Source organism: Malaclemys terrapin, chromosome 1 (assembly GCF_027887155.1).
Source record: "Malaclemys terrapin pileata isolate rMalTer1 chromosome 1, rMalTer1.hap1, whole genome shotgun sequence".
Classification (NCBI taxonomy): Eukaryota; Metazoa; Chordata; order Testudines; family Emydidae; genus Malaclemys; species Malaclemys terrapin.
Window position 1 is genome coordinate 205753915 of NC_071505.1, and position 22920 is coordinate 205776834.

Sequence of the window (22920 nt, forward strand, 5' to 3'; positions counted from 1 at the left end):
TGAAATTCTTTGGGATTCATGGACTGAAAAACTGTATATCCTAAGTAGTAGTAGTAGTTATTTACTCAGTATAAGTTGAGGATGTTGAAATAATTTTCTCAAGAGCAAGTCAAGGTAGAAATCGATTAATTGTATTTTCATGCTAATTTTATCATAAAATTGTAAGTAGAGGGTGAGGAATCACATGTGATTTTATTTGTGTTAAACTCACCAAAAATATGACAATAATTGAATACTTTTTAACATACATCTTAAATTAACAAATTTATTATGTCATGATCTACTAAAATATATACATATATTTTATGCATTTTACCAGGTTCTGCCTTTTCATTTCATTCACTTCCTTCTACTTGCCTCTTTCAGTTTTTCCTTGTCCTCTTTTGCACAATTTAATCATGTTTCTGTATTTCCTGTTCTTGCTTCCTTTATTGGTGAAATTTAAATAACTTTAAAACAAAAGAAAAACCAATCTTCAAAGCATTTGAGGGGAAACTATTGATTTGTTTAACAATTCTTCCACTTCAATTGTTGACTACTCTGCGCATAATTCTGTATTTCTTGGTAAAATCCTGTTGAGCCCAATGTGTTAGAAACATAATGCCTAAAGTAAATCATTCTTCAGTTCTTTAACATTTTTTTGAGCCCAAGAAACCTTCAATGCTAAAATTACTAATGGCATCTTTCTGCTTAATTTTGGTTTTCCCCTATATCTATTTAGTAAAGTATGATTTTTAGAATCATTGAAACATTGCATGTTGTTAAAATAATGGTGGTAAAAGTATATCTTATACAACACTCAAAATATGTGTTTATTAAATATTAAATAACTAAGATATGACTCATAACAGTTAATGTCAACAATATTTAATAATGAATTTCTGCTTTATTAAATCAATATACAATCCTTGTACAAAATATGGTATATATTTCTGTTGCAACTTCTAGAAAAAAACATAAGATAGTGGTTGAGTTTCCCAAAAGCTACCAAGCCCCAGCTGAAACCAAACTTGTTATACCTCCAGGACAAGTGCGTGAGTGAGAATTCCATAGACTCTCCACCCCCCCTCTTGCCCCCCCCCCCAAATAACAAATATCTTTTAATTTCATTTCTCATCTCCAGTCAGTAGTGCTTTATATGGTTGGCTGGTTGGTTGGTTTGTTTGAAACTGACACAGTTTTGAAAGCATTAATTGGCTTTTGGGGTTACCATGGTCACCAGGAATATGTTGGATTAAATGTTGGAGCTGAACAAAATACAAAAGCAGAAAGTAGTAAAAAAAAAAAAAAAAAAAAAAAAAAATCAATGGACCTGACTCTACAAACACTCACATGAATACTTCAGTTGTGTAATTGGAGTTCTTATGTAAAAACAAGTTTGCAGGATGGAGCCCAATTGCCATAGTACAACTGTCTCATGACCAATGAAAATATAATTATTATTACTTATTTGTGTTGTTGTATTACCTAGACACCCAAGCCAAGCTTAGAGTCCTGTTGTGCTACTCATTATACAAACACATAGTGAGAGCTCAAAGAACTTACAAGCTAAATAGAGAAAAAAGGGAAAGTGTGTCAGGGGAAACAGAGACACTGTTAGGTGAAGTGAATTTTGTTCAAGGTCATACAGCAGATAAATAGCAGAGCTAGGAATAGACTCAAAGTCTATTGTCTTTCTTAATCTAGCGCCTATCCCTAATAATGTTCTTACTGAATTATTTTGATTGTGGTGATCTTGCAACATATTGCTATTGCAGTATAGAGAATACCAATTGAATAAACCTCTTCTTGGGGGATAAAGGAAGGTTTCGCTGGTACTTAATACACTGACTATAACAAGTGGGTAATTTTGCATCTGGCATCTGAAAGTATCAATCATTTAAAAAGATACTTTTAAGTCTAATTTTTATGCAAGAATCATCAAGAAAGAATCAAGTGTTTATAGAGTTAAACAAAGAAAGCTTAGTCTGTTAATCGTTTGATATTTTATCTCATAATAAACTCTTGAAATACACTCATGAATTTATATTAAATTGTAAATATGCACTCGTACATCATTTTTTTCCCAAATGGTGCATAAAGGAAAACAAAAGGAAAGTTTGCTTATTGTTGTTCATAAGTAGCCATTACTCATTTTTAAATTCAGAATTAAAGGCTGTGGTAATAAGATTAAATATGATGATTTATATAAGACAGTAGCAAAGTTTTTTGCCTGAGTTTGTTACATTTCTCAGTGACTTTTTTGAAATACAAGCCTTATTTATGAGGTTTTTTGAATACATCATTAGAGAAATATCTATGTAGGTAAATGAGTTGTGTATTAGATAAGTTAGGTACTGTATAACAATCATATGATCCTTTGGCCCTGCTTTGTGACAGAAAAATTATTTAAGAATAGTAAAAAAAATACCATGTAATTATTTTCAATTTAAGGTAATTGTATGTGGTTAGCCCCTTGAATGTGAATGTTTTGTCTGCTGCTGTGTGAGTACTTTCTGACAGACCAGACTTGGTCAAACAGCATTAACATCTAATTTTTTAGAAAACTGTTATATAATATCATTTACAAAACATTTTTTTTTTTTTGAAAATACGAATGAGGGAAGATCAGGACTTATTTTCTCTTTGTCTTCACTCACCATAAAATTATTACATTATTTTGCTATTCATTTTACTACAATATTAATAAATGTTTATATTTATTGGCACCTTTAGATACTTTGACTAGTTATGTTGAACATATTTTGTAACATATTAGCTGGAAACATAATGTGTGCTATTAGTTTAGCAATAGGGGGTAGAGCAGATGTCTCCTTTTGGTTTATGTTTCTAATAAAAATATTAAGTTTGTGATTTAAATTGGCAATCTCTCTCTCTCTCTCTTTTTGTAGCCTTTCATTCCTTTGAAGGAATTGGAGCAGTTTAACTTTGATATGCAAAAATTGCTTGAACCACTGGAGGCTGAAATTCAGCAAGGGGTGAATCTGAAAGAGGAAGACTTCAATAAAGATATGGTAAATTGGTTGTGATGGAAGTATGAATGAACTAGGAATGGAAGTGAATAAAAAAGCTTGGGCAGAAATTAGAAACCTTTGCATTTGGATCTTTACACTGGACATAGACAAATGCTAATTATACTGATTTATTATGAACTCGGTGGGCCCAGTTTAGCATTTATTGTTCTGAGTAATACTTTAGTTTTAGTGACATTTGTTTATGGTTAGGTATTGTACAAAGAAACAATTCTGTATTAACTCATGTGTTTATCAGTACTGTAGAGCAAACCTCAAGGCAGGCTAGATTTTGTACTAATACCAGTGATATTTAATATAATTATTAATGAGATGAAAAAGGGAGTGACAAGTGAAGTGGCAAAATTTCCAGAAAACATTTAATTATCTGTAGTAGAAAAGAGTGTATTGTCAGTTTGATGTAGAAAAGAGAGGCAATTGGACAATGCAATGACAGAAGAAATTCAGTGTAGACAAATTCAAGTTTTATGTTCATTGGAAGAAACAATATATGATTTTGATGTGCACCAATGAATTCTACATACATCTGGTCATGTTTATTGAAAAACATTTGTAGTGCATTTAGCCCTTTAATGATTCACCAATACCATTCTCTAAAAATGGATTTGCTATTTTTATGCAGTGAATACCATTAGGACAATAGGTGAAGGAGCTTCAACATGAAAAGGGTTTAAAACAATGGGGTGCTCTGTCACTACTACTATCCTGAGGAATACTGGACTGGAACCCACTTTTAAGCTCTTGTCAGTAGGGTTGCTGTCTAATTGCACAAACCCAAACACCTTTGCCCTGCCCCTTGCCCCACCCCTTCACTGAGGCCCCACCTGCCCTCCATCCCCACTCCTTCTGTTGCCACCCTCCCCCATCCTCATTCACTTTCACCGGGTTGGGGCAGGGGGTTGGGGTGTGGGAGAAGGTGAGGGCTGCGGGGTGGGGCCGAGGGGCTTGGAGTGTGGGAGGGGACTTCAAGGTGAACCTGGGCCAGGGGGTGCAGAAGGGGGTGCGTGGTGTGGGCTCTGAGAGGGAATTTGGGTGCGAGGGGGCTCAGGGCTGGGGCAGGAGGGGGTGCAGGCTTTGGGAGGAAGTTTGGGTGCAGGAGGGGGCTCAGGACTGGGGCAGGGGATTCGTGGTGTGGGCTCCGGCTGGGCAGAGCTTACCTCAGGCGGCTCCCAGAAGCAACCAGCCTGTCCAGCTTCTAGGCTCCGAGGTGGCCAGGCAGCTTTGTGTGCTGCCCCTGCCTGCAGGCACCACCCCTGCAGCTCCCATTGGTCATGGTTCCTGGCCAATGGGAGCTGCAGAGTCAGCACTTGGCAGTAGGGGAGGCAGTGCAGAGACCCCCTAGCACCCCCTGCACCTAGGAGCCGGACATGCCGGCCGTTTCCGGGCACCGCATGGAGCCATAGTAGGTAGGGAGCCTGCCTTAGCCCTGCTGCGTTGCCGACCTTACTTTTAGGGGCCTAAAATCTCCCAGATTGTTTTCAAAAGCCACTGGCAGATCATGGCCGATTCCAGGAGATTCCCGGCCAATCCGGGAGGGTTGGCAACCCTACTTTTCAGTGCAATGCCACTCCTTGGCTGGCCAGTGATAATGGTCTTTCTGTATATGCTTGACCCTCTTTCCATGGATTGAGCAGTCTGACTGTTCAGCAAAATCAAATGCCTATCACTTATGAGGAATTGCGGAGCATTATTTATTTTTAAACAGATGTTTCAAGTCAGTCATTTGATGTTAATTCTGAAATCAATGTTAACACAGCTGTTTATTTTTTTACAGACAACAATACTAACAGTTTACAACAGCGTTCATTAGAGTCATCTGTTTGGAATGCATCAAGCTTACTGCCAGGGGCAGATCTTCAGCTGGCGTAAATTGTCAAAGCCCCATTGTGCCCCAAAGTCTTTTTAAAGAATATAGTTTAGTACATACATAAAGTAGATTTCAAATGATAAAATCCCCATGTTTAGTGGTATAAGGTTGACTTTACCTTTTCCACAGACAATCTAAGAGGTATTTTCAAAGATTGCTTCCGTAAAGAACTTTTTTCATTTTTCAGTGTTGGTGTATTTACCATGAATAGTGATTATTCAATTATAGAAACATTCACCCTTGAACCAACTTCATCCTACTGAAGGTTAAACAAAGAACTGCTGCTTGGGGTTCTTGTGTTCTTCTTTTGTGGTGCTGTGCACTTTTTTTAAAAGTCTGAATTTCAACAAAAGATTGTAAAAACACATCAGTTGGTATAACCCATGGTTTAGAAATTTACTTTTGTTTATTGTTTAATAAAGAGAGAATATTTCTTATGTGGGGAGAGTAATGTTTTTCAAAACTTTTTGAACTACTCATAACTTCTGGCCATTGCATGAAATCTAATCTCAGGCATCTGCAGGTTTTCAAGTTCTGCTTTAATTAGACCTTTCAGGAACTTCACACATTTTTGGTACTGTAGTTAATAAAAACATTTCATCTCTACTATAAAATTATAAGCACAGGTAAGGCCGACAGACCCCGCTCATCGGCGAGTGGGATCAAATCTGTGACCTCTGGAGCTAACTGACTGTTAGCTAAGGCTGTAAAGCAGACTCATTTAACTCTCTCTAAGTGGTCTCGATGTCACTAGATGGGACACAACACCACACCCAGAAAGTGTGTGGGTTACACACACACTAAGTGATTATTTCCCCTGTGAATGTGTAGGATTTATATATATATGTGTCTCCTAGGGTTTATTTAGTTACTAATTAGATTAAAATACACATTGTACCTGTTATTTTTTTAATCAGAGTGAAGACAATGAGGGTACTGTAAAAGAATTGCTGCAAAGGGGAGACACTCTACAGCAAAGCATCGCAGATGAAAGAAAACGAGAGGAAATAAAGATAAAGCAACAGCTGTTGCAGACTAAACATAATGCTCTCAAGGTATAAGAGCTAAATTTGTGAACACGTTTCCTAAAATAACGTTTTTTTGTTGCAGAGCAGTATTCTCCTTGGATAAATGAAACAATTATTCTTTTGCTGCCTAATAATTTTAAACAGTTCAACTGTATGTACATATTTGCTTCCACGTTTCTGGTCAAATGTTTCCAATATCTTGACATTTAACAAAAAAGGTTATTTTAAACATCTCAGTTAAAAAGTAATGTTTTGCCCCTAGAACACTGTAACTTTACACTCAGGTGATTGTTGACAATTCGACTAGAAGGATTCAGTTGCCTAACAATATTTTTATAACTCAGCATACATTGTAAATATTTCATCTACTGCACTTTAGACCCCTAACCTTAGTTAGAATCATTTGTCATAAATAATGTTAATTTTGAGGGAATTTTCATTCATTCAATTTAACTTTTGTACTAAACAAAAACAGAAAAGCTTGCTAGCACTGTATGCTTTAACTATCTGACAGTTACAGATGCTGTATGATTTTAGTGGCAATGCTAGAACATTGTATTTTGCATAACTATGATAAGATAGTTGGACCCTTGTGAGGTTGTAGGAGTTCACTCAGACCAGTAAGAGATTCTGTCACTGCCTGCCATGTAATCTTGGCCGCCTCTGTGCTGTGCAGCTTTGTCTCAGAGCCGTGATGTCAGCAGCCTGCTTCAAGCAAGATGGTCTCACCCTGGCTTCCACCAACCCTTCCTGACCTTAGTTTCCCCAAACTATCTCCCTTGCAGTGGCTAGTCCCTCTTAGTGGACACTCCGAGGTAACAGCAAGTTCGCTGCCTCAAAAGAGCCACTACATAGAACAGCTTGTTAGCTCCACTGGGTTATAGGCGGCACCTTAACAAACAGCCTTAGTAAAACTAACAATAACTTAATTAACAAAGAACAGAGATTTAAGTGATTTTGAGCAAGAGTGAAAGAGGCAAGCCAGAGTTGCAAACAAACAAACAAAAAAAAAGTAACATGCTTTCTAATGTCTAAAACTTAATTCTAGCAAGACCTAGCTTTGCCTACTGTAGTTTCGTACTCACATCAAGCTATCAGCATTCGCCAGCCTGTTTTAGCATGTCCCATCTTTCATAGATACAAAGCGCTGGCTGCTTTGTTCTCTCAGGTGATGGATACCCCAAAGTCTTTCAGCAGGTCCTTATGGTCCAAAAGTTTATCTTTGTCTTTAAAGCCAGGAAGCTCTCCTGAGGGCTCAGCTTTCTGTGTCCAGTCCACTAGGGAGCTGACACCATGTTTGTGTAAGTGGGGGAAATGGTCCTGCTATTGTCGGGAACTTTCCTGGCTTATACACTACCCCGGTGAAATGGGCTAATGAAAGGATCTGAGTCCTCGCTCCCACTTCCTTTACTCAGAGGCCTGCCTGACCTCAAGGGCGCCCCTTCCACTCTCCTGTCTGGCGGAGTCCTTGTAACCCCAACAAGGCTGGGCCCAGGGTTCCTGGGGGGCTTGACCCCCAACCTTGTTGTGGTCACTTAAGACAGGGGCTGGGGAGTCCCCACTCCGGGGTGCTCTCTTTGCACTGGACACTTCCCTGACCCACTGATCATTACATACAGTTCAAAGCAAATACACTTTATTAAACAACAATCTATTAAAAAAAATAAGGAAAAAATGGGAAAGATTAAAGGAAAACATAGAACCCCGCTCTGTGGCATGAGGACATCACAGCCAGCATCTCTGCAATGTAAGGGACGTTCAGTTTGTTCCCCACAAGTCCCAGGCCTCCTTCTCAGACCCTGGCTGTGCTGCAGGGATGCTGCGGGTCGGACACTTGCTCTGGCAGTGGCCACACACCTCCGGGCTTTAGGTGGCAGGACCCTTCTTTCCAGTGTTGCCTCCACCCTGTCAGGGTTACAATTCCCCTCCAAGTCTGGCCTGCAAGGCCTCTTGGGTGAGGGCATCTCCCTGTACTGGGCCCGCTGCCCAGGGTCCCCCTTGCTCTCTCTAGCTGCTCACCGCACCCAGCCTCAGCTCCAGCTCCACTCTGCCTCAGCACTGCTGATGCGCTGCCTCCATCTCCCTGGGCTGCTTCTCTGGTGCCTCTTTGCCGGCCCCTCTGCCCCCAGGTCTGCTCTGTGGGATGCTTCTGTGACTCTGAGCCCAGCACTGACCTGCTTCCTGTGCTGCTTTTCTGTCCCCTCTGGCTAGCACAGCTCTGCTCCCCAGCTCAGCTCGGGCTCCTGCTTTCTCCTTAACTCAGCCCCACTCTGTCTGACCCAGGCAATTCCAGAGGATGGGACCCCCCTGGCCTCCCAACTCCCTCATTAGCCTGCCCACCCATCAATCAGGCTGTCCTGGAGCATTGGCATCTCTCTATTGTTCCTGGGGACTGTCAGTCTCAGGGTCCTGATTTCCCATAGGCCCTTCCCCTTTCTTTTGGTACTGGGATCTAGCCAACCAAAACACCCCCATTGAGTTTTAATGAGGGTACAACATTTCTTTTGCAGTCTCCTGTGTTTTACACTAAGGCTATGGCTACACTGGCACTTTACAGCGCTGCAACTTTCTCGCTCAGGGTGTGAAAAAACACCCCCCTGAGCACAGCAAGTTACAGCGCTGTAAAGTGCCAGTGTAAACCGTGCCCCAGCGCTGTAAAGTAATCTCCTCATGGAGGTGGAGTACCTGCAGTGAGACCACACTTGCACTTCAAAGTGAGCGCTTTGAAATTTCCAGTGTAGCCAGGGCCTCAGAATGATCTTCCTGTAATCTCCAATGCAAATGAATAGCCCATTGTCCTTGTCTCCTTCACACCTAGCTCAATTTACAATGGAGTCAAAGTGGTGTTTGCCTTTATCCTTTTTTGCCGAGGAGGTGGGAGGGAGGAACAGTTTTGCCTTCTTGGCCTGACTACAGACTTGGAAACGTAATATCAGAAAGTATCCGTAATTTCACATAGTGTTGTTACATAAATTTTACAATGATATTAATGACCAGCGTGATGATAGTTTTTGCCTGATATTTTACAAGACACATTTTAAATGAATATTGTGACAACAGTGTGTGAATTTTATTTAGCTGGTTAGGCCAGCTGAGATTTACTGTTACACACCAGGGAGCGCCTTGCTATCTGGTGCTAATAGGGTCACAGGCCTCACTGAATTTGACAATGAAGGGGCTGAATTTCAGAGCACCACAGCTCAGCGAAATGCTCTTTTGATCAGCACTGGGGATGCAGCCACCTGGTAACTGTGCCCGTAAACAATCTAGTAGCAAAGCCTAATTGCTCAAGATGGCAAGCTTAATAGGCAGTAAGCACCTGGGTCCCTGAAGAAGAATTTAAAAAGACTGGCAATGCATTCAAGGAACCATACAGCATGAAGGGCACCCACTTTTGGGCTGTAGGGAGAGTTGTTTCGTATCAGAAAGGCATTCATGATTAACCACACCACCTTCTAGTGCCTAACTTAGAAACAGGTTCCTTTTCTTCATTGCTATTGCTTGAGTTGGCAAATCACAATGCCATATTGTGTATCAAGATTTTTTTGTTACCTATAGTAATTTAAAATCAAAGCTGTAACAGCTTTTCCACTGTTCCCGTGAGATGCCATGGAAGGACAAGGTAACTTTGGGAGCTAAGTTACTGAATCATGATGGCCCGTAGAAGAAAGGACCAGGTCCCACAAACAACACATGTAGATTCTTCCCAAGAGCTATTTATTTATTTAGGGTTTTATCAGGGGTCAGCAGGGATTGAAGAAAACAATCTTTTGTTGAATATTAATTCTTAAATGATATATGATCATGTAAGCCCTCATGTTTCAGGATGCAAGACAACCATTACCTAAATGGGGGTTAGAAGTTAGAAACTTTCCCCAGGTGCAGATCATCCAGTAACTGCCTACTCTATGGTTCTTGAGCCTTCCTCTGAAGCATCTCCTAGTCAATATAGGAGACAGGTTACTGGACACAATGCACCACTGGATGGATCCAGTATGGCATTTCCTAAGTTCTTATCACTGAGAGAGTGTTTGAATCCAAATGATCAAAATCATGATAGTTATTTCCTCCCCTCCCTTCCCCCCTCAATAGTCTTCACTAAACTCTCTTTGGGTTTGGGGGTTTGACATGCTTACACTTTATTATTATTTATTAACAAAATAGCATCCTTGCTTTCCAGGTGGATTTTCTCAATTTTTTCACAGCTTTATATGAGGTCACTAAAAGGATGCCTGAAGACCTTATGGTGTTCTATATATTTTAGTGAAAACTTGAAGTTCATTAGGTTTTCCTTTGAGAAAACCAAACCACGTGCATGTAATTAATAATTTGTACTGAGGTGAAATAAGAGAACCATTTGCAGAGCTGTAATGTATTGCCCTTAATTATGATAAAGTGGCATTCAGATCCATGCTATTGACCAGATTATTACAGGCTGTGTTTACAAGGACTGGCATAATTGATTTTCTTTTTGGTGACTCAATAAAGGCATTCAGCCTTGACAGATAAAACTCAATGGAATATCGAACAGTTTAAGCAAATTCAAGTAGAGTATTATTTCATATAAAACATATAGGCAATAAAGTAACATTTTTGTTTTTTTTAATGTCAGTAAACCATTTACAAATTAACAATAATAATACAGTTAGTGTTCACTGAACTCCACATTCTGTCCTTTTGTAACATTAAAGTAAAACAAAAATCTGAATCTTTATTGCATCATTAAATACCCTTTGCAATATTGTATGCTCAAGTTAGGGTTAGGCAATACCTTAAACTTAGTGTATTCATGTGTGAGCATAGACTGTTAGATCCATCAAAGTCATAAACATGAGGCAGAATTTTCATGTGTAAATTGTTCTTTACTTATAAAAAAAAAAACCCTATTTGTATAAAATAAATCTCTGCACTGAAATAGTTTTCTTTTGAGTAGCCTTTCATATTTCACAGACTTGAGTTTAGTAAGATGTCATGAAGTGGGAAGCTCACCTATGACTAGATTTAAATTGGGTTAAATCTCCAGCTGTCTAGTGAGTATTTCAGTCATAACTTCTGAATATTGGTGAATTTCCTCAACAAATCATTGAGCATGTAAACATGTCTGAGTTATAAAGCATCCCTCAATAGTAAATGTTGCCTATGATAGATTCAGGAAAATACACTGGCTCTGTTCAGTTAGTCTTATCAGAATTTAATTTAAAAACTGAGCTAATGTCCTTAGGTACTTTTCATTTATTTCCTACAGTATACACACATGCCAGCATGTATATTGTAAATCTTTTATTGATATTCTAATAATGTCTGCACTGTGAACAGGATTTGAGGTCTCAAAGAAGAAAAAAGGCTTTAGAGATTTCTCATCAGTGGTATCAGTACAAGAGGCAGGCTGATGACCTATTGAAATGGTTGGATGACATTGAGAAAAAGTTAGCCAGTCTACCAGACCCCAAAGATGAACAGAAGCTAAAGGTAATGTTGTTTTGGGATGACAGTGGTAGATTTTTTGGCACATTGTTTTATTCATTTAAAAGACAGCAAATACAACAAATCTTTATAATACATATATATACATACATACACAAATTCAACAGTACTTTATTTTCTTGTTTTATAACATACATATTGACAGTCTGATCAAACTGACACATTTCTTTTGTTGTAGATATTATTTCTTGTATTCTTGTAAATGTTATACTGAATGTCATGCAAGTGGTATAAAACACACTAAATAAAATCTTCTATTAATAACGGACAGTGTGCACTGTATTAAGAAATATCAAGTGTTTTCTAGTAAAAATTGTAATTGACTTTATGTATCTTTGTTCCAGATGAACAAATGACTTATCGGTATATGGATGACCTCTTTCTCATATTAGCACATTCATTTTCATCAAAACATTCATATGTCACTGTCAAAATTCCATAGATTTATTCACATATTGTCAAAAGATTTTTCTGGTTTATTTTGCATCGTCTTTCTTTGCTTCATTCTCTGAGTTTCCCACAAAGTTAAAAAAGAAGTAAACTACTAAATTTGCACACCCTCTAAACAGCTGTGTGTACTTAATATGTTAACCCTAATAGATAAGAGTAATCTCTCCAATTGCCCATCACAGTGCTAGGGAGAAGTAGAAAAAATAGATTGTTGGCCTATGTTAATAGCTTTCAGCATACGCTAATTAGTAGTATCTCAAAAGCCAGCCGGCAGGAAGATTCTTGAGTTTTAGTTTTGTTTGTTTTGTCTAAATGTAAAATAAGACTTGACTGTACATTTTTGATTGCAACAATAAAGTGGAAAATCTTTGAAATGAAAGTTCTGACAGAAGTATTTTGCTAATTCTTAATTGATTAACCTAGTTAGCTAATTGCTCTGGGCCATGTATTGGTTTTGCTCACTAGGAAATTGATGGAGAATTGGAGAAGAAGAAAGAAGATCTGAATGCGGTGCACAGGCAAGCTGATCGCTTGTCTAAGAATGGGGCTGCAAAAGCAGTGGAGCCAACCCTGATACAGCTCAGCAAGCGCTGGCGAGATATTGAGAGCAAATTTGCTCAGTTTCGAAGACTCAACTATGCACAAATTGTGAGTTGTTACTGGCAAACCTATATGTTTGCAACTACTACTGCTAACAGAATCCTACTAACAATGGGAGTTCTAGGTGCAATGTCAACTCTTCTAATAAAAAAAACTGTCAGCAAGTGGGAGAAACTGTATATTCCTATATGAAAGAGCTTGTGTTTCCTTTTGTTCTAAAAATACCCTTAAATTAAAATTGACCAAAGACAGAAAACTTAGCAATGAAAAACATGTTGATTTTTGTTGCTTCATTCTTTTTCCATAACATTACCAGTTTAAACCTGTCAGATTACCATGCATTTATTTTATTCAGTAAACATGTAATTCAGAAACAAAATGCATTACTTTCAAACTACCATCCCATGCAAACTTTAATTCTGATTTTTATTTATTCATAGTGTATAATATATACACTTAGGAAGTGATTGCAGAATTTCTTCTTATACTACTTGTGCGTGGCCTTTCTTCAAACACTTCAAATATCAGAGGAATTTTTACTCAAATTGTATTTTGTTAATTGAGAGGGTGAAAGAATCAGTTTATAAAAGATCTTTTTTCTTAATGGTTCTGAACAATTTAATCTCATGTACGGTACAATGATTACTTCAAGACCTCGATAATAAAAGGGCTGGGGAGGAGAAAGTTGTCACTGTTTCAGGTACCTAATCAAAACAGACACCATGCAACATAGTCATTTCATCGCAAATTCAACTTGTACAATATACAAAACATTTCCTTATGGTTGTCAGTATTTGTCATCAGATCTTTACCATGGGTTTTCCCTTCTAGCTCTACTTCTATGCTCACTTCTTTCTGGCCTTTTGATTTTATATTAATATTGGGGAAATTTTCTCATGAAAATAACCATTGATACCAAAGAAGTTGTTCACATGACGTGCTGTTACAGAATTTATAGCGGTAAATAGGCATTTCCACAAAAATACTTACTTTGAAATTTTGTGCTACTGCATCTTGATTACAGATGGGTCATATCCATAGGATAATGGAAAGATGCATATATGATTAAAATATGCTTTATTTTATAAATATTGGGCAAGATAAAGAAAAGTCTTTGTCTAACAAATAAGTGATGATGCACAAACTTTTGTTCCAAAAAGTCATTTCTTCGCTGCACTAAGTTTCTCAAAGTATACACTTATCTTTTTGATTAAAATTATAAGGAAAGAATAGCACTGGGGATAAATATGCAATTGACAGAAATAATGAAAGAAATAGTAAAGTTCGTTTACACAGTAAGTCTTGTTCCAGCTGATTACTCTGTTAAACTTATTATGTTTAATAATAAACTTAATGATGGTGATCAATCAAATATAATTAAAAATTGACAATAAGCTGGTGCAAGATACAATGTATCTTGTAAACTGGCCTCTTTTTCTAATGAATGTGTTCCTTTAATAAGGAAATGGATTGTAAGGATATACATGTTATCTATATATACATACTGTTTACATTGTGCTATTTGTGTAATCTACCATGCACGTTATTGCAGGATTGTATATACTTTTAAAACTGTATTAACAAAACAATAAAAGTGATATTTTTCTGTGACAAAATATGGAGAAGTAGTTAAACAAGGAAATAAGGTATAATTATTTAAACTAGTCCATACAAAATTTTTACTGACTTCTTTAGTCTTTTTAAACCCATCAATCACTATAACATAATTTTAAGTTAGTTAAATATTTTTAAATAAGTTGGATTTAAAAATGCTAGGCACAATGAAAGTCCTTGTTTACTGCTCACAGCTCTGGCTTTAACTCTGACTCATTGTGTGAGCTTTGGCAACTCACTTAACCTCTCATTGACTCAACTTATCTTTTTAAAAGTTAGGATAATATTTACCTACCTCAGAAGGGTGTTATGAGGATAATTAGTTAGTGTTTGTGAAACACTTTAAAAATGCAAACTAATCATATAAGTGGTGCACTCCACCTATTCATTAAAATGCAAGCTGACTTCAACAAAAAAATAATTCCTCAGAGACTTTCCATATTACCTCCAAAAGCAAATCACCAAATAAAGCCAACAGTGAAACACAAATAAATAAAGGGAAAGTATTAAAAAAAGAAAATGTAGCCTGTTAGGAGATCTTCCTTTCCTTAGGGAGATCCCAGTGATATTAGGTCTCTGCCATAAAGAGCCTACTAACTGAAAGTGATCTATCATAAAGCCATAAGGGCTCATTGAGTTGTGTAAATTCTTCAGACAGTAGTGGATTAGCCACAGGCTCAATGCGGCCACCCTGTGCCCAGAGACCCCAGCCAATTGGAGGGCCCTGGAAAAATGGGCACCCCCACACCCAACCCCAGTCCCTGGCAGGAGTACCGGGCAGAGGGAGTGGGGCAAGCCCTCCACTGCTGGTCCTCAACGGGAGTGCTGGGCATGGGGAGTGGGGCAAGCCCACCGGTCCCCGGCAGGAGCACCGAGCAGGCTGGCAGATTGGGGCAAGCCCCCGTGTCCTGAGCCCACTCCCCGGTGGGACTGCAGGCGGAAGGGGTGGGGAGAGGCCCTCACTTGTCCTGGCCCAGAGCCCCATGCAACTGTAATCTTCCTCTGGCTTCAAAGACCGTCTTTGAACTTCAGTGTGATCACAGTGAATATATGTAGTATGATAGGCTGGTAAAATTCTGCATAAACAGCCAATGTTGTGATTGAGATTGCTGGAACTTCATTAATTCAAAGTAATGATAACAAGAAACTTCACAGACTGTTTTGTCAGTGTGCTGCACAGAATTATGATATATTAGTATCAAATCAGAATAATTTTGCTCCCAGATTTCACTAGACCACAATTTTTGTGCAGGAAGGCCTACCAAAAGAATACAAGCACTATTATTTAAGAATTGATTCTCTTTAGCATAAGTAGTAGAGTGGTGATTATTTATCAGAGATGTTACTGCTGAAATATTATCCAGTCTGAAGCTACCAATGTTCTATATCTTTGAGAATTTTCTCACTATTTTGGACAGCAAAATGTGGTGGTGTTAGGTCTGGAAGGATTAGATTTTGTCAGTAAATGTTGATTTTTACCAAACACACACAAACCAATGAAAATTTGCCATTGAAAATCAAAATGTACAGATAGGCAAAATGAGAAAAATGCTGCTTTTCAGAACTTATAAGGGATTAATTTAAGGATATTTACTTTGTACATTTTGACATGTGATGTTGACATTTGTGTTTTAACACTCATAAAGCATTTTATATCTCAATGTCAATGTTTACATCCCATAATTTTGTGCAACTGTGAAAATGTAAAAATATATAAAATTTAAAATGCTTAAAAAGGAATATTGATATTATTTGTTGAAATTACATACAAAATTGAATTCTGCCAAGCCTAAATGTAACTATAAGGTATAAAGTAAAGGAAAAGAGGAATACAACAATCACCCCTCGTTAACAAAAAGAGTTTCAAATAAATCCATTGAGTATTTTCTTTACTCCCAGTTTGACAATTTATATAGAAATAAATGTCCAGTACATTAAGCAGAATAATGTCTGAGGGAAAATGGCAACTATGGAAAGCTCATCTTGGGAGAGAATGATAACTTGGATATGTTGAAAATGCATATTAAAGATGATGAAACAGGCACATCAGGAATAAAACTGCACAAGACCCAAAACCACCTTGAGTGGGAGATATCAACAGAATAGTAAAAAGCTGTGTCCTCTTTTCCTCCCACCCCAGTGGTGACACATATGTAATGAAATAAACACAATAGGCTAAATTTTATGCTTGGATGCTTCTAGGCAAATCCCACATGGAAAACACACATTTCTGGTCAGAATTTAGCCCCTTATTTCTGTGTTCAACATTCATTACCACCTTGCTAAAAAAATTCACTTGGAAATCAATTGGTAGACAGTGCAGCACATGAAGTGCAAGTGATTTACTGAATAATTGAAAATAGAGATTTTATGTCAAGTATCCACAAATTCTAATGAAGTCAATGGGAGCTGCAGATGCTTTAAGACCTTTGAAAATCAGGCTCTCTGTATATAATTTGATCTGAGTGATGATATACCTATGTAAATAATACTCATCTAAACAAGTGGTAAGCTTATTTTCCTTTTTTTACCCCCATAAACACTACTACATGATGATAATAATTTAAACTTAGGGAGTATATTTCTAGGTTACTATTACACTTAAGTGTCTAAATTCACTCAGCCTTTGGATTCATGCTAAAACTAGCAGATATGCACTAGTTGTCGTATTTCTTTGCTTAATTATTCTTGTGTACCAACAAAAGCTAAAATTCTTAAGGCAATTTCTAAAGTCCAAATTCTACTCTCTGATGTATGTGCAAATTTCCCATGCAAGTTATTTTGTGGCAGAATTTAGTCCTAATATATATTCAACAATTCATATCGCTTGCTATTTGTATTTTACTTGCTCTTCTAGAAAATTTCTCCTACAGAACAGTAACTGGGTAATTCTGAAGTAATTTTGTTAGAGTTGATTAACTAAAATTATTTTAAAACATTTTGACCGCTGCACATGACATCTTCTAGTCTGAATATTAGCAGTATGTTATTAACTAAGCCTTTAAAAGAGATGTCTGTAAATCTTCAGATTTATGTGGGAATGTGAGAGTTCTCTTTATTAGATATACAAGAATCACACACACACAACTGGAAATAGCAAAATAAATTGAATTTTGTTTATGAAATACACATTAATTCCTTTTTACAAAAGATAACAATCACATTCAGTAGTCCAAAAGTAAAGTTTCTAGTTAGTTTTGTATACAGCAGTTTGTCCTAAAGTTGCAAGACAATAATTTCTTCTAATTGAATGAGCCTTAAAAACACTGACTAGAAGTTACAGCTACATTTTTATCTAATAAATTGAATTACCATGCTTTTTCAAGTCCTCCAATATTCTTTCTGCTGCTGAATACTTTTTCTTGTACTTTGTTACATAATAGCTGTTGAATATGTCTTTACAAATCTTTAGATTTTACTCTTAAAATACTTTCTTGGACAATTCCTGAAAATTTTATACTTCTATATGAAAATTTTTAATTGTTTCTTTACATCATTTGTGAATATTTACTTTCATTATTGTGTTGTGTATTTTGGTGTCATTTTAACTATTATGACTAAGTCTGAGTTTATTGCTCTGTACACAAAACAAGTATGCCAAATTTGTCCAAAACAGAACTGATATGGTGACTGGAATTCTCTATCCATCCACACCAGAGAAGGAAGAGGCAACTCTATCTTCCCCTTTAGAAGCTTGTGTCTCTGAAATCCAGTCTTGATAGTAAATTTTCAGTCATGATTGAGGTCATTTGTGAATTTTTTTTTTTTTTTTTTATAATCAGAGGTGACGCGCCCAATTTCTATTAGCAAAAGTGAGAGTTTCACAATTCCATCAAGAGGGGAAAGCTATTTATGAATGGGAAAGAAATTATTGGATAATTTTAAATTTCGTATCTACAAGATTTATTCTTCCTGTAAAGCACTGAATTTATTTAAAAACCCCAAAGTATGGACTAACTAAACAACTCTAACACTGCTGAATTTTATTGGTCAGTGCTATCTTTGCATTACGTAAATAACCTTTTTCCCTACCAATATTAAAAAATTAAGACTTGCGTAGTCTCTTTTGAAATTATGTAGTTAATTACCGGTCTAAAGGTAACTTTGCAATATTTTGTTATATTGGAACGCTGTATTATACTGAAGAATCTTATATCTTCAATACTTTATGAAATTCTTATTACTGGATTTCAGTCCTCATTGTTTTGAGAGAACAAACATGTGCCTTGGATAATGAACATTGAATACAACTGTTTCCAGAAAGAAATGCCTTGATTTGAAACTAGAATACAAATAATGGATTCTCCTGAGCTTAAACCCTTAAATGTACAATCTTACACTTTTTGGAAATCACATAACATTCTGTTTTGAGGATGGGGTTGCTTTGTTTTGTTAGTAGTGAGGAGAGAATAATCTGTGTGTTTGCACTTGAACTGGTGGGTATGTGTTCAGTCAAAAATTGGGGGTGGGGAGATGGAGAATGAACTGATAACCTGATTTTCCATCTCTTGAAAGATGATACATACCATCATTAGAGTTATGTGCTTTATTGTATTTCACTCACTTAGTTTCAGGGTATTATATTATATATCAATGGTCAGCAGAAGTCAGATTCTGTCAAATAGTTAAGATTGTTAATATGCATTACCTTAATGTTTATAGAATAAGAAATAGAAATGGTCTATTATTATTAGTTTGTACACCCACTTCCTAGTCAGGTCTGTTTTCTACTATGCAATACTCAATTTTGTTTTATGCTATATATGGAGGGGGATATTCTATTGTCACCAAGAAAAATAAAAATAACCAAGTTATTCTGAAGAAGTGGGCTGTAGCCCACGAAAGCTTATGCTCTAATACATTTGTTAGTCTCTAAGGTGCCACAAGTACTCCTGTACTTTTGTGGGGCACAAGCAATATTTGAGGTACCCTTCAGCCTCTTGACCATCTAACAGCTCTCAGAATTGTGCATATACATGACTGACATACTCTATAATGTTGTTACACAAACAAGAAAATAAGCAAAGTTAAATCATAGCAGTTTCATTAGTTATATAAGATGAAATCCTGGCTCTGTTGAAGTCACATAGACGTTTTACCATTGACTTCAAAGAGGTCAGGATTTCACCTATCTTGGAGAAAAATCCATTTCCATCAAATGATAAAAGACCAAATTGCAAGAGCCAGACTTTTTATTTTCAAACTACTACACTTAAATGGTGTAAACAAGGAAGAGTGAGAAAACTAACTTCAAAAACAATATTGGGTCTGCTTAAGGTAAGTGTGCTAAATAAACATTTTGATCTTGCCAAAATCAATTCTATGCTGACCATTTATAGGTATTATCTGCAACATTACAATCAATGCCAGTGCTCTCAACCTGTCAAGACTGCGTTAGATCAACCTTACTCAGGATTGAGCAACTCAGTGCGCAATTTGTTTATGCAGCCCTTATGGGTCTGATGCATATCTTACTACCATAGAACTAGGGCCAAGATTTGTCTGAAATCGGTGGAAAAAATATAAATACATTGGAACAAATGAGTTAAGCTTTAATTTTCCAAGTGAGACATGATTCTGCCTTAGGTTCTTTAAAGCACTGTATAAATGCCTAATAATATTCTTTATCCCAAAAGAGAAGCGAAGAGAATGTTGTGTGAGAGAAAGTGTGATCAACCTCAGAGTGTAGATTAGGGGAAGTGCTCACATTAGATGATCAAGATCACAAAAAATTTTTTGCTAAAAGGCATAAATATAGTTTGTAAAAGAATGTTCTGAAATTCTGTTAACTTTTCCAGAGGTAGGTCTCTTGGTTTTATTCCATAAAATCTAAGACTCACTGAATGTTTAGCACATTTGCTATTGATCTGGTACAGACACATGGATGGATTTTAAGTGGCCGGCTGCAACTTTTATTACATGTAAATACATAGGAGGGGGACTATCTGCCTATCACTCCTACTGTCCTATACAAGGCATTTAAATGGTCACAGTGCGGGGGTTACAGTGCTCCTACCATAAAACCTGTAATTCGGGGGAGGTTCCTCTCAGCGTATACTCAGAACTCAGTTCCCTGTGAGTCCTAGCACCCTCCCCTCACACAAGGGGGACAAAAGGTGCAGCAGGTTGAGGACTTGAGCCCACAAGGGCCATGAGTCTGACCTTAGCCATTGAAGGCCACAAGGTCTCACCCTATGCCATAAGCCCAAGGCCCATCACTAAACTCCCAGGTCTCTTATCTCTGTGAACTGCTCATTTTATCCTTTTAACCACACTGGAAACCGGCTGCAGGTTGTGACGAATTAGCAACTCAACCAAGTTCCTCAGTTAGATACTAAGTGGATTCCTACTTAGCCCGCGGTGGTTCAAAGATGCTGCAAAGAAGGTGAAAAAAACTCCTTTGCCAATTGGCCCTGCGCGTGAAAACATTCCTTCCTGACCCTCACATGGGTGACCAGCTGGACCCATAGCATCTGCCAGACAGATCCCATTTTCTAGTTCAGGGTGGGTAGCATTGTATTCATTTAGAGATAATAAAAAGTCAAAGTTACTAACGCAACTTAGAGTATGTCTACCCTGCAATTAAACAACCCTGACTGGCCTGTGTGACAGGGGCTGTTTTATTGCAGTGTAGACATTCGGGCTTGAGCTCTAGTCCATTAGTCCAAGCCCCACAAGCCAAAGTCAGCCAGCCAGGGGGCTTCAATTGCAATGTAGACATATCTTTAGTTACTGTTTCACATTAAATGGTGTTCTACATGATTTGGGGTTTGGTATATAGAGAGTTTAGCTTTTTTAGTTTTACAGTAAAACACTTATTTTTTTAAACTTTTGATTAAAGTTATAGAAAAGAAAGAAAAACAACTAAAATCTTTGAAATTTAAAATACCAAATAAGGCTTTTATTTTAATAACATTTTGTGTATTTTTTTAAAGCTGGAGAGTTTTTAGAAGGAAAATAAGTTTTGTTGGACAGTTTTTAGATGGTATTAAAGCTGGTAATTTTTTTTTTTTTTTTTTTTTTTTTGAGGTAGGGAGAAAAGCAGTTTGTTGAGATTGGTTGGAGCTGGTTTTGTTGCTCTAAAAGTTTGATTTTGTTTTATAAGAGACAAAACGAGGAACACACAAAGAAGGGGAGAGAAAAGAACAGCAAAGATAGAAAATGCAGATTCTGTCTTTGGGGTTGATGTTTACGTGCAACCTTACTACTGTAAAAACAGGCCCAGCACATGTCATGGCAGCTACTCTGAGGCTTGGCAAACTCATACCAGCATTGGGCTGGTTTTTAGGGCATTGTTTTTAGTTGCCTCTCTGGTCACAGGCTTACAGCAGTGTTGCAAAATATGCAGTTTTGGTCAGCTAAGCCAGCTTCTTGCTAGACAGAAGGAAAAAAGAAAAATGTATGAAAGAGAAGAAATATGGTAGGAAAGGAAAATTACACAGGAATCGTAGGGAGAAAAGAGAGAGAGACAAAGTCTCACATCCGATGTGGCAGTCACGTTTTAGTCAGTGGAGGTTGTGATGCCATCTGGATACCTTTCTCTTTGTCCTGGTCTGGTCAGGACATCTCTCAGGAATAGGATGGAGAGGATGTGGGGTCCCAGGATATGGTAGGAGTTGCAGCCCTTATGGTGAATTAATTTTTCATCTGAAGTTGTGTTTATTAAAGGGACTCCCCATCACTTCCTTTTGTAGACTAAGCCACCCTTCCATTATTTTGTTTATTCTTTAGGCTTAGTATTGGACATATTTTGGTCTATTAATTTTTTATTTTACACTGTTCTGTTTACCAGGAATGATCTTAACACAGTCCTTGAATCATATTAATAGACCTTTTTGTTTGAACTAATTCAGTCTTTCTGTCTCCCTTTCATACCTTTTCCCATTGACATTTTGTTGTTATAGGTTATCACAACATTTTATGAATGTTCACTCACTTACAACTGAGCTCACAACAGGGGTACATTTGTAGGTCTAATAGGGTGGGGATGCTGGAATGGAGTCAAAAGAGGGACTGCATGACCCGTGTCCCTGTTAAATCCTGAGATCTGAGGAAAGCACCACTCTTCCCTCGCCCCCCTCCCCACCAACTGGCCAATGGGCCCAGAGACCTCAAGGTGAGGGGAGGAGCTAGTGTGTCTCTCAGCAAGTGTGTGTCTCTATCATTGCTGGGGCTGTCCCCCTTGGCCATTTGCCCCATCAAGTTCCCCACCAATTGAGGCAGGTGGCTGCGGTATATTCTCAAAAGCCTTTGTTTTATTGTGCAAAAGGTCTTTTGATACAAGTCAATTATGTCATCTCCAGATAAATAATAACCTTTTAAAACTCAATACCTGTTCCACAATTGGATAAAGTGAAAATTTTGATGATCAGACTTGCTGCCTTATTGCTTCAGTTCAGGATTCTCCCGTCATCCTCTTCCAGAGTGTAAGGGACTGATTCAGTTTATGCCAGAGATTGAACCACCCCAGGAGCCTCAGGTCAAGGGAACAAAAGGTGATGCCTCTTCCCTCCCCTTCCACTCCTTGGGTCCTGTGCTAAGTCTGAGAATATACTATTTATGTATTTTCCTTCCTTACTAATTAATTACCAATATATTTGTATGTAAATAGATTTTTTCTTCTAATTACTCTTCTTTTCCCTAATTTACTATGTCATAATGTGGCATCCTAATGATTTCTGTGATGAGGGTTTGTGATGTTACAAATAGTGGATTGTGGCATTACTAAATGAAGCAAGAAGAGGAAGGTGCTTTCAGAGATAACAATGGTTTAGTTATCGGAACTAGTAGAGAGAGAACAATTTCACATCCTGTGTGTGTATGGACTCATTTCTTGAAATACTAA

At 37.5% G+C, this 22920-nt stretch overlaps 1 protein-coding gene across 9 annotated transcripts in view; it reads left to right on the forward strand.

Moving 5' to 3' along the window:
* DMD (dystrophin) overlaps positions 1-22920 on the forward strand; it is a 2004766-nt gene that overhangs the window by 936803 nt on the left and 1045043 nt on the right. For all 9 annotated transcript variants that reach the window (XM_054005916.1, XM_054005912.1, XM_054005914.1 and 6 more), the window contains 4 exons: positions 2892-3014; positions 5817-5954; positions 11244-11396; positions 12327-12509. In XM_054005916.1, coding sequence (XP_053861891.1) covers positions 2892-3014; positions 5817-5954; positions 11244-11396; positions 12327-12509 — 597 coding nt within the window. The remainder of the gene's footprint in view (positions 1-2891; positions 3015-5816; positions 5955-11243; positions 11397-12326; positions 12510-22920) is intronic.